Source organism: Netta rufina (genome assembly GCF_964035555.1).
Source record: "Netta rufina genome assembly, chromosome: 2".
In the NCBI taxonomy this organism is placed as follows: Eukaryota; Metazoa; Chordata; class Aves; order Anseriformes; family Anatidae; genus Netta; species Netta rufina.
In genome coordinates, this window is record NC_140124.1 from 137,552,330 (window position 1) to 137,564,667 (window position 12,338).

General features: G+C 41.7%; 1 protein-coding gene across 1 annotated transcript in view; it reads left to right on the top strand.

Annotated features, from left to right (window-relative positions):
- Positions 1-600: 600 nt before the first annotated feature.
- The window catches only part of GRHL2 (grainyhead like transcription factor 2), a gene marked incomplete at both ends in the record, with an annotated part of 44,604 nt that continues 32,866 nt past the window's right edge, over positions 601-12,338 (top strand). Inside the window, 5 exons of the mRNA XM_084306782.1 lie at positions 601-792; positions 3,749-3,816; positions 5,345-5,729; positions 9,237-9,289; positions 12,133-12,286. Coding sequence (XP_084162908.1) covers positions 601-792; positions 3,749-3,816; positions 5,345-5,729; positions 9,237-9,289; positions 12,133-12,286 — 852 coding nt within the window. The remainder of the gene's footprint in view (positions 793-3,748; positions 3,817-5,344; positions 5,730-9,236; positions 9,290-12,132; positions 12,287-12,338) is intronic.

A 12,338-nucleotide genomic window follows, 5' to 3' on the forward strand; every position in this document is an offset into this window, starting at 1 on the left:
GGGAACCGAGCCCAAATATGTTAACTTCTTGTGCTCCATGCGCTGGACCCATTGCTCATATCTTTTCTATTCACAGGCTGTCTGATGTTGCTGACAAATTGCATTCCAAAAGCAGAGAATAGCTCAATTATAGGATGTACCCAGTTATTAAATACAGAACTGGACTCAGTTTAGGTGAACACTAGAGTACCATTGCATAAATTTCATTTTTTTTTTCCATTCATGTCTTTTTACTGTAAATGATCTTAGATAAATGTATTTTTCCCCAATCAAGTGTACATCTGGCAGAAATATTGGTGCAAAGTTGCTCTTGTATTGTTGCTTCCTTTTTTTTTTTTTACAAATAATTTAAAAATATTTTAATAGATCTAACTGTATTAGTAAAAAACCATTTGAATTATAAGAAGATCTACACACATAATTTTTTGGTTAAGTTCTGAAGATGTCTAATGCTGATAAATATGTCACAAAGTTTATTACAGAGATGCTTGATGTAATCATGTGACTTTCATTTAGCTATGTGATGTTCTTTAACATGCCTTGTGAATTACAAATAAAATAATCCCTGCTGGATCACAATTTTATTCTTCCTGTCTATGCAGTAACAAGCGACTTGTGGCCTTAGTGCCAAATGACACTTCATTCAACACCAGACGAGCGTACACCAGCGAGGATGAAGCCTGGAAGTCGTATTTGGAGAACCCCCTAACAGCAGCTACCAAGGCTATGATGAGCATAAATGGTGATGAGGACAGTGCTGCTGCTCTTGGCCTGTTGTATGACTATTATAAAGTAGGTAACTCCATCTTTATTCCACCCTGCTGCACTGGCAGAGGCCCGACTTTAACAGGCATCCAAAGAGACATTTTTCAAAGACAGGAGTCACTACGTCTTGCTTTCTCTCTGCTACTTGCATCGAGCATCCTTTCTGTTTTAGGAAGCCTATCTGTATCTGTTTTCATGTATTTAGTTCTGGAAGGAAAAAAAAAAAACAAAAAACAAAAACAAAATCAAAATTGTCATATCAGTGCAAGCATTATTTCTTTTTCAGCATTGTATTCTTCCTCTTACCTAGGAAGAACCATGGATGAATAAGCCCCCTTTTTATTTGTGCTTCTTTACTTCCAATATTCCTTAATAAGTGGAAAACGGGAGACCTTGTCCATGTGTAGGTTTGTCTGCATTTTGCTTCATTCCACACGTGTTTCAGTTTGTTCTTTGGCTGTAGTATCTCTCATCTGACAGTTTCCCATGTTATTTTTATTTGTCCAATGATTGCAGCAGGCTGTGTACAAACTCACAGTGAGGTCTAGCCCTTGCACTGGAAGTTTGCAGTATAATCAAAAGGTGGAGGACAGAAATGGAGCTGGACACAGATCTAATTCAATTTACAGGGGAGCTGTTGACAAACAATTTCAGTTTGTATCTGGTTTTATGCCCAGGGCTTTGCCTACCATTTTGATACCGCATTTCTTTTTCATATATTTCATAGCTGAAACAGGGCTTCTGCTGAAATTGGATGAGAGCCCTACAGGGCGCAGAAATTTCACTCTGAAACCTAGGCTCACCTCTTTGTGCTCTGGAAACAGAATCTGTGTTGCCTAGCAAACACTAAAATATGAAATTGTTCATTTTACTTAAACTACCTCAGTGCTCCTGAAGCCACCTCAGCTTGAAGTGGACAGATGATCTTTGAAAGGCAGTAGAACAATGCCAGCTCCCCTCTTAATTCATAAGGAGGTGGAAATGGAAGTTAAAAATGAAAAACCTCTGCTGCTGGCATTTATTACTATAAATGCTTTTAGAGAATGGGCTTCTCTTCCTAGTCTCTGCTACAATCATTAAATGTGTGTTGAGGAAAAAGGGTATTATTGCAAGATGCCATATACCAACCTTATGATTAAATAATGCTTTATTTCTCTACTGATAATATTTCAAGAGATATTCCATTCTTTTGTGTGTTGCTGTCAGTAGAGGACTTTTCCCAATGAGAATGAGGAGAGATCCTATTCTCTGCTTCGCAGACTTACCACAATGCCAGAGTCTGAAGTTAATTTCATAAAATTCGGGATGTGTATGACCATCTGGAGTGTTGGCTTCTGTCTTAGCAATACCCTGGTATCTAGCAGTTCATTAATCTGCTGGATTTTTTTATAAAAACAGAGAACAGCCCATTCCCTTCCCATAACTGTGTTCCAATAAACATATCTGTTCCTCGTTCCAGGCAGTTGCAAGAGACTTGGGGGTTCAGATGGAATAAACTGTGTTAATCTCAAAGCCCTTTCCAGCATTCAATGATTACTTCTGTCAAAGTGGGAGAAAAGGATTATTCTTGATGCTCTCAAAGAGGAAGTTAAAACCTAATTTCAGCTCTGTGCTGTACCGTGGAAGTGCAGAGGAGGACTTCCAGTGCACAAGGCTCCCTTGAATTGTCCTTATTTATCATCTGGCTCATTTGTTCTGATGTGCCTGGTAATGGTGGTTTTTTGAAGGGCTTTTTCCAGTCAATAGGAATTAGCTGAATATAACTCCTTTTTTTCCTTCTCCTTTTTCTTGTACTGATATTTACCTAAACACAGACCTTCCTTCAGGGATAAAAACGTGATATTAACATGGGAATCAACGTGTGTGAGCTGTGGCTTGGATCCCACTTCTAAAATTCATGAAAGAGCTTTGTTAACCAGCAGGACACTTAACAAGGAGAGAGGATGTCCCTAAGAGCAGGAAAGGCTCTGGTTAGCACTCTTGGACTCTGCTGCTATCTTGCAGCTATAGCTGATGTTAACCTTGGCTACTGTAGTGCACTGTATTGTTTTTCTCTCTAAATTTATGTTTTCCTGATGTTTTTGTGAAGTATTTAGAGATAAGAAGCAAGACTTAAGCCTGTTCTTGGGTCTATTCTTGCTCTTTAGTCTGAGTTAGCTGCTGTGATGGAGTGGGTATACTTTCTCTTGTCAAAAACAGTAGAAGTGTTAGTTCCAAATTTACTGCTTCAGCAAGAAAAGAAAAACACAGTCACGGCAGCAGCTTTGCCCTTGGTGATTTCATTTCTATGCTGGTGTCAGGAATCCAGTATGTGGGAAGGCGAATCTGTAAGTCACTTTTGGTGTCGATTTTGAGGCTATTGGGGTCAGATTTGACTTCATTTTTACATCTCGTGGCTGCCAGTGCACTCAGCAAAGCAGAAGTCAGTGTCCTCTGATGACATACCAGGGTGCCCCGACCTCTCCCCATGCTAGTGAAGAAAAGGATCTGCAAACGTCCCCTGGTAGGAGTTCTGCATCCTCCTGACTGCTCTCTAACAGGAGGGCTGTGCAGCTGGCTCTTGGGGTCGAACTGAAAACCCTGCTTCCTCTGGGCTAAAAGGGTCTCCACGCAGTGCTCACCAAAGGTTCATGTCTTCATCCCCACCGTTTGTTATCCAGTGAAAGGTGTGCGTGTCTGAGCGTTTGGGAATATAAGCTTGGATTTTGTCAAGCCTAGACCTAGCTTGACATGCCAAAGATAAAGACACGCCAAAGAGAGCTTTGCTCCAAATTTGTGTGCCCCAAAACTAGAAAAAAGCGCAATCTCTGCGTTTTTCCCTTTGAAAATTCTCTTCCTGTTCACGATCAGTCTCCCAGAGAAACACAGCTCCTGGCATTTGTGAATTAGACAAAACTGATCGATTTACATTTTTCTAGCAGTCTGAAGTTGCAAATACCTGCCAGTTGCATTTACCTGACCCCATGCCTGATGTTGTTCTCAGGTTCCCAGAGATAAAAGGCTGTTGTCTGTTAACAAAGTGAATGATAATCAAGAAGACCAAGATAAAAGGTACGGTATTACTCCAACTCATACACCCAGGTACTAACAGTGGTGATCGGTTGGGAACTGAAGAAGCTATGAGAGCCTGAGGGTTTATGGTTTTCTTCCAAAAGATAAAAGAATGAAGAGCGTTTGGGGAAGCAAAGTTTGCTCCCTTTTCATTTATTAAAAAAGAGAATGGGATTATTAAACATGCAATTTGAAAAGTAGCAGAAAGTTTCATGGTTTCTGTTTTGTTTTGTTCTTTTGCTGCTGCTGAGATCAGTAAAACCGGATTGTATTGATAGTTGGCTATTGACTGCTTTTCTTTCTTTCTTTTTTTGTAGGGCAAAGTCTAAGTAACTTGGACTCAGTAGCCTAATTTATATAGTTTAATTTAACATAACTGTATGTCCACCCATATGCAAATAACTGTTAAAATTACTCCATTGGAAAGCTTTTGTTACTGATCTCAGATTTCAGCCCCTCTCAGTAGTCTACAAGTTACTTGATGAGTCAGAGGAAGCAGATTCCTGCCTTCATTAAGGCTTGTGCACCAGGGAAAGCCTGTAGTTATGGAGAAAGAACAAAGTTCTTGCATTTAGGAAGCTATCTCCATGAAAAATCCTAGCAGAGAGGAGCTGCATGAGGTTTATTTCAATGTAGCTAATTCAGGACTGCCCTCTGGGGTGTTTACTGGCTGTGCTGTGACAAAGTTTAAATAGGTAGTAGGTAGAAAGTCACTGTTTCAGAGCAGGACACCAGAGTGTTTTGAGGGACAGCTTTACATCTGCCAACTCCAAACAAATTCCCAAACCGAGTGTGATCGACAAAGCTGGCTGTCGGTGGGGAGCCGAGCGAGAGGAACCCTGGTGTCAGAACAGATCTCCTGGGCTGAAGACAAAGCAGAAACCTACTGAAAGGTTTATAGGTTAACAATCTAATGTCAGCGCAGCTGCTGTGAACAATCTGATTGTTTTCTACAGCAGCCGCAGGTAGAGACGTGGGAATGCTGCTGGGGGTTGCCTTGCAGCCACGATCTCGTTACTGATCTACCCTGATACCACGGGATTCCTGAGCCTGTTCTTGCAGAGGAGCATTGGTACCAGGCTCACACCAGCAGTAGCGGCCCATCAGCAGCCTGAAAAAGCATGTGTCAGCACACGAATTTTGCTGTTCCTCCTATTTCACATGCAAATTATTTACTGTTAGTGATTCATGCCTTGTGTTGCTCTCCATGCTTACTTTGTGCCCAAAGGTTGTTGCACCGGTGGATTGACTTTGCATCCAAATTATAAGCCAAGACAAATATAACCCCAGATGTGCAGAATTTTATCGTAACAAGTCCTCCCAATTGTCTTTCCCAAGATGTTAAAGAGTTTGGGACCTTTCTGCTTGCCTGGCAACGTCGTGTGCCTGGTGTTTGTTAATGTACTACTTGTTATGGGGTTGAAAGTGCACACATCTCCTTCCCTGCCATCTCAGACCATTCAGCTATCTGAGGAGGAGATTTACTTTATCGGGACAGTCCATAACGTTTTTCGGTTTTGTCTCCCAGAAATTGTCTCAACACCACGGAAGCTCAGAGCAATTTGAGTGGGGGAGAGAACCGCGTGCAAGTCCTGAAGACGGTGCCCGTTAACCTGTCCTTGAACCAAGATCCGCTGGAGTCATCCAAAAGGGAATACAACACAAACGTGTCTGGCAGCTCGACGCCAATCACGGGGACTGGAGTGACTGTGGTAAAAGCAGAGGAGTTCACCCCTGTTTTTATGACCCCACAAGCACACTATGCAAGAGGAGAAAATGAGGAGCACCGAGGGGTTATCTTCGAGCCATACGAAGTGTCCAACATTGCTCCCCACACAAATTATCTCAAAGATGACCAGCGCAGTACTCCTGACAGTACCTACAGTGACACCTTCAAAGACGGAGGAACAGAAGTAAGTTTTTCATCTCCAATTAGCATCTCAGAACTCAATAAAAAGCTGTAAACAAGATAAGGAGATTTGAGCTTGTAAACAAGATAAGGAGACTTGAGCTGTCCACAAGAACCATTAGAAAAACAGTAATGCTATTTTCAACAAACTCATCTCGTCATGATCCTGTCTGTGCTCTCGTTATAGGGGGACACCATGAGGTGTTTCAGAAAACATTTTTAAAGTTGTTTATTCCAAACTCGGACGGTAACAGTGATCTTTTGTCTTCAGGGATATTGAAGCAAGTAGAGGATAGTTGCCATTCTGAAAGATCTGTTGTCCATTAACTAGATCTGCCTTCAGACCTATTCAGAGCAGTAAGAAACAGCAGCCATTTGTAACTGGGAAATTCCTGATGTTCTCCTCAAAGTGCAAATGAGCAGTGCCAGTCTGTGCTGCTGGATAAACCTAATTTATTCAGGAGCTGTCTGTTGCACCAGGCACTGCTCTGCAACACATGCAAGTGAGCTAAACTAGTAGAATGAATTGGCTGGAGGGGAATGGAGAAGTTAACAGGCAGGGAAAGAAGTACCTCTGGCTGCTTTTGCCTGCAGCAAAATAATGCATACAAGTCAGAACTGTAGAAAGGTAAAAATTATTTAAGGCTGACAGTGCCTCTGCAAGTAATTAGACATCTTAGGTGGTAAAGCCCTCCTCGGATTTTCTCCTCCTCCTCTGTGAAATTGTACAAGTAACAAACAAAAGCACAAGACAAGCCACATTAAGGGTAAGTGGCTCTTACTGAATGTATGAGAAATTTGGTGTGTTTTTGTATGCCTACGGTAGAAAAGTAAGTTGTCCCCACACAAGCATTGTAGATCAAGCCGTCTGAAAGTGAAATAATCCATTTTAAGATCTAGAAACATTTCTAGGTCAACTAAATGAATAATTAATGAGGGAATTCCAGCTTGCCATTGCAAAATCAGGAAAATCAAACCTGGGATTAGAAACACAGTTGTGCATCAGCAAATCACGGTATTTCAGCTATTTTTCTTTGTTACTGGTCAATGACTTTTTATGGAAGTCTGCTGATAACGTACACACGGCTTTCCCTGGCGAGCTGCAGCTGAGCAGTTCCACCACCATGCTGGTTCCTGAGGGGACCTGCTGCTGGAAGCTACCCACACAGACAGTCTGTGCTGCTCACAGTGCTGTGTCTAAAGTGCAAAGGTGTTCAGCCTGGTGGGTAAAATGGGAACTTACATCTGTTTTCTGTCCTTGCATCCCAAACTCTGTTTATACGGCATCTGTCATTTTAAATTTATTTAAAAAAAAATATTTTAAAATTATTGATAATCTTTTAAAACAGAGTACGATACTTGCCACCTAGGCTTTCTCTGCAGCCTGTGGAGAAATAGGCAGCTCAAACCTAAGAGCAAAAGTGGGGGGAATGAATTTTCAGGTGGCATTCTCTCCTCTGTGTCTTCACCTCACCTCTGTACAGGCAAATGAGCTTTAACTAGGTCCCCATCTGTAGCTGCTTGAAATATAGGTGAGCTTAGTACTGCTGCTAGCAGCCTCCCAGCCCAAAATGTTCACATATACGTGACCCAGGGGAGCACGGGGAGCTTTCCCACCTCGCTGCAGAAACACTTCGCCTGTCCCTTAATTTGTTCTCAACCACTGCATTTCTAAATACTGCAGTATTTAGAAATAAGAAGTATTTTAGAATACTTTTACTTAGAAAAAAAAGTATTCCTAAATACTGTAGTGTTTGAAATAGTCTTAAGATGTTTACTGAGTGACTCAGTTCTGTTATACTGAAGGAGCGCCGAGTTTTTATAGATCCCTGTGGTAGTGGATGCCTTGGTTGATGTGTGTTGTGTGCTTTCGGTACAGTTTTAGGAATGTAAACATACCTTTCTCATCTCTTTTGTTTTCTTATTTAGCTGTGATTAATTTATGAGTCCTTTATAATGTAGGACAAAATTTTCAAGGATAGGTAAGTAAATTGAATGTTGGAAGGGACCTTAATGATCATCTAATTCCAACCCCCCTGCCATGGACAGGAACACCTCCCACGAGACCCCATCAGAGGTTAGATTTCTTACAGTATTTAGCTTATATATTCTGATGTGCATTAATCCTTGACTTCTAATCTTCAGGAAATCCTCCTAACTGGTACACATTGCTTTTGCACTTCACTAGTATCTTACGGGGTATTTATTGTGGCACAGTTACACACAAGGTGGAGTTAAAAATTGTGTAAAGATGACCTGACTTGAGGCTTCTGGAAATGAAACAGCTTTTTATTGATGAGTGGTGATCAAAAAATAAATCCTGGAGATTAAAGGTAATGATCCATCAGGGAATGAGAATCGCTAAAAATGTGTTTCAGGCAAAAGGCAAGCAAAGAAGAAAATGCAAGGCTTGTGTAATAGAGTACAAATGGGCTTGTATGGAGAGGCATGCAGGGTAAAAATCCTTGCAATAAGACTTCATTTTTGAGAAATTCACCTCTTGATATAATTTTTGATAGCTTCGATAGGTGTGTTTTCACCTTGTGAAGAGCGACTCTTGGTCTCTTTCATCTAGTAAAGTGTGCGTTTCACTCCAACAGAATGGTATATTGAAGGTGAAATACTTTCACAGACTCCCAGAGTGGCTGAGGCCGGCAGGGCCCTCTGGAGCCACCCGGTGCCACCCGTGCCCAAGCAGGGACACCCAGAGCAGGGTGCCCAGCACCACGTCCAGGCGGCTGCTGAAGGGCTCCAAGGAGGAGACCCCACAGCCTCTGGGCAGCCTGTGCCAGGGCTCCGTCACCCGCACAGCACAGAAGGGCTCCTGGTGCTCAGGGGGAGCCTCCTGGGGGCCAGCTTGTGCCCAGGGCCTCCTGTCCTGGCACTGGGCACCACTGCACACAGCCTGGCTCTGTCAGAGATTTACAGACAGTGATGGGATCCCCTGGGCCTCCTCTTCTCCAGGCTGAGCAGTCCCAGCTCTCCTCAGGGTGCTTCAGACCCTTGATCAAAGTCTTAGCCAGCATCACCACACTTACTCAAAACAGGCATATGGTAAGTTTTATCAACATTTCACTATAGGCCTTAAGGACCTCCGTCCACACACATAATTTTAAATAAGGCAAAACAAAACAAAATCACTGGGAAATCAGTAGGAAAACTTGGATTTCTTTAGAAAGTCTGCTTGTCTTTGAGATAGGATGTGCATTTACAGGCTTGCTTTAGAATAGGCTAATATGCAGGCAGGGAGTACAACAATGCACAAGGTGTGTTTCAGCTACATTCCTGGAGCTCTTAGGTTATGAAAAACTAAAAGCTTGGTATAAATGAACTATCTCTATCAATTCCAGCATAAAGACCATGGACACTCCACCTCAATTTTTAGGGCTTTTAATTTTAAATGGCTGATGGTTTCTTCTGAAGCGTCCTTAAACAAGCACAATTTTGCTCTTATTGGTCTTTTAATTCTGTTTGCATCAAACTATACATAATTGCTGTTTTCATTTTTCAGAAGTATCGCAGTGTGTCAGTGGGGGCTGAGGAATATATTTACGAACAAACAAGGTATGGCATAAACTTTGAAATGTTTTGGCTGGCATCACATAAGAATGTATCTAGGAGGGGCTCCCACCCTCCCTCTTGTCACCCCGAGGCACCTGCAGGCCTCACTTGACACTGACCAGCACGGCTCTCCCCTTATCCTCCTCTGTGTGTTAGCTTTCAAATCTGATGGGTTTGTATCTTCATCTATTATGTTTCCCCAGCACTGTTTTGGGTTGTAACTCCTCTTGACCCCCCTGGAGTTATGTGAGATTAAAGCTGTTAAGAGAAGCCCCCCCAGGTAACAGGGCAGAGCTCTGACAGCTGGGGCAGGGAAGATCTTTCCCATCTCTCAGGACAGCAGGATGCACAGCCCAAACATTCAGGATGGCTGAACTGGCTCCACTCACCTTATGAAATTTGGCTTTATCAAATTTGGCTTTATGAAATATGGCTTTATGAAATATGGCTTTATGTTTTTCCTTCCAGCTTTCCTAGGTACTCCTTGTAGGCTTTCTGGGAAACCCTCTGTCTTTTTATACCGCTTTTTGTCATTCTTCATGTTTACCTACAAAATAATACAAGTAAAACATTTCTTACAAATCATGCAAAAAAAAGAAAAAAAAAAGATTTCAAGGATTTTTGAAAAAAAATTAGAAACTGAAAATTGAAAGGATTATTATCCTCTCTGCTAAGCACAGAAAAATGAATGCACAGAATGGGCAAAGAAAGCATAGTCATTTAACTGCTGAAGATTGCTATCAGTAAAATTGATAAGCTAATGCTTAGTTTTAATCTTGTGAATAGTTCTGTTTATATCTGAGAGATGACTCTCATTTTAGAAACACGAACATGCCTGCATTTTTTTTTCCTGGAGTAGGCATATGATTGCTTCTAGAGTGGAGGTTTCTTAGAGCCTGGTCTTTTTTTTCTGAGCAATATTAAAAGAGTCATTAAGGTCTTTAATAAAAAGTGCTCACTTACACTGGATATTTAAAAAATTGGATTTTGAAGCAATGGTTCTCAGACATTAAGTCTTTTGTGCTGTGACCCAGGTCCGCTTTAGAAGGTAACCTCCAAATCTATGCTAAGAAAAGCAAAATATGTCTTTCCTGGGAATTGTGTGGAAGTGGTAAGTGCTCGGAAATGAAAGGTTTGGATTGAAAAAGAGCAAGTGGTGAATGTGAAAGTAATTGAAGACCTGATACAAGATTCCTTAACTACATGGGGCTTTAGTACCCGTGGTGAGATTCAGAATAGCATTATAATCATCTGAGTGACTGAACTAAGTTTTAAGGGTAATAGCAGTCCTCCTGCTACAGTGTGTACTCCGATTGCCAGCTGGGAACAAGAAGAAACTTCCCAAGTGGTACCACACGGAGACAGCAAAACTGGCCAGGTGCAGCATGTCTGGGCTTTACATTCTGTGAAGTCTTTCTGAAACACACACATTTCCATTTATAAGCTAGATTAAGCTTTTAGAAGCTCGTAGAAATTGCCTTCATTTTTGGTTAACAATAAACTGAAACTTCTTCCTTTGGACAGAAATTGTGGACCAGGGTTTTACTTCCACACTCTCTTCTAGCAGATATTTAAAAAACATTATTATTATTCATGCATTTTAGTGCTTCCCCTCCACTGGATAGTTAAAAATGTTTTCTCTTTCCCTTTTTCCATATTGCTATGGCAGTGTTATGATGATCCAAAGTATTTGTTTGAACTGGAAAGTTAAGGTTGCACTTATTTTAGAGCAACGTATTCATTTTTTTGGTTCTTCTCCAGCACCATTTAAATACTGTGCTGAATTGGGACCTCTGTGAAAATGCTTCCCCCGTGTCCTTAGTTTGTGGGGACATCCTGCAAGTGCCTTGTTGCGTTAAAAAAGAATTGGCCACATTCCTGACGTGGCCAAATGCAGTTTGAAGACAAGATTTATTCTGCAGGGTTAACATTATTTTCCATTTAAGAGAATGTGAGGAGCTGCGGGCACGGTTTTTATTGGATTATTATTCAAGCCCATCACTGGAGGAGGCAGCTGGAAGAGGCTCTGTGGGAACTGTGTTCAGCTAGCAGTTCACTTGTTAATCAGGCTTTAAACTTTTCATAGCTCGTGTCCTGCTCCTAAAGATGAAAAGATCTCCTGTGAGGGAGGGTCTTCTTTAAAATCTCACTTCAGGCACAAGGGCAAGCCCTCCCTTTTCTCTAATTCTTATATTTTTTCCAGGGGAGGTTGCTTAATTGCAGAAGCCAACTAAATCTGACTGTTTTCTTCTGGTTAATTTGGAGAAGACATGTAAAAACCTTGGTAGCATGTTGTCTGCAAGGAAATCAGCTTTCTGGCCCTCCTGTTTGTGTTGCTTCTCTGCCCTGTGCTGAGAGCAGCAGCTGCACTTTCTGTTCTCCATGTGCATCTTTTGCAGCAAGTTTTGTTCTGTTCTTCCTGAGCTGTTTTTTTTTCTGTGGCACTACTAAGTTTAAATGTCTGTGGAGGCAGATGATTTCCCTGTAATACTGTAAATTATGCCATGTTCCTTCCTAGCACGTGGCGCTCGCTGTGGGGTACACAGCCTTGTTCTTTGTGATGCTTCTTTCCAAAGTGAGTAAAGCTGTGGCCTATGATCCAAGAGACTCACTGTCCAGATAGTTTTGTGCTCAATCTCCAGATCTAATGAACTTGAAAAAAGGAAAATTGTATTTTTCTGTGCTTGCATGTCCTTTTCCTGGAAATTTATTTATTTTGTTATTTGCTTCCTGTGCCTTAACGCCATGTGTACCTACTGTATGCAACATGCAATGCATGGAAACAAAGAGAAAAAGAGAAAGTGATGTGGATATTCTTGCTGTTTCTTTCCTTGTCTTTTCAACAGCACTTTTCAGTACACGCTAGAAGCTACCAAATCCCTGCGCCAAAAGCAAGGGGAGGGGCCCATGACCTATTTAAACAAAGGACAGTTCTACGCCATTACCCTGAGCGAGACGGGTGACAACAAATGCTTCCGGCATCCCATCAGCAAAGTCAGGGTATAGTCCAACTTCTTTCCTTGATGGGAACGGAGCTCTTCAGATAAATGTA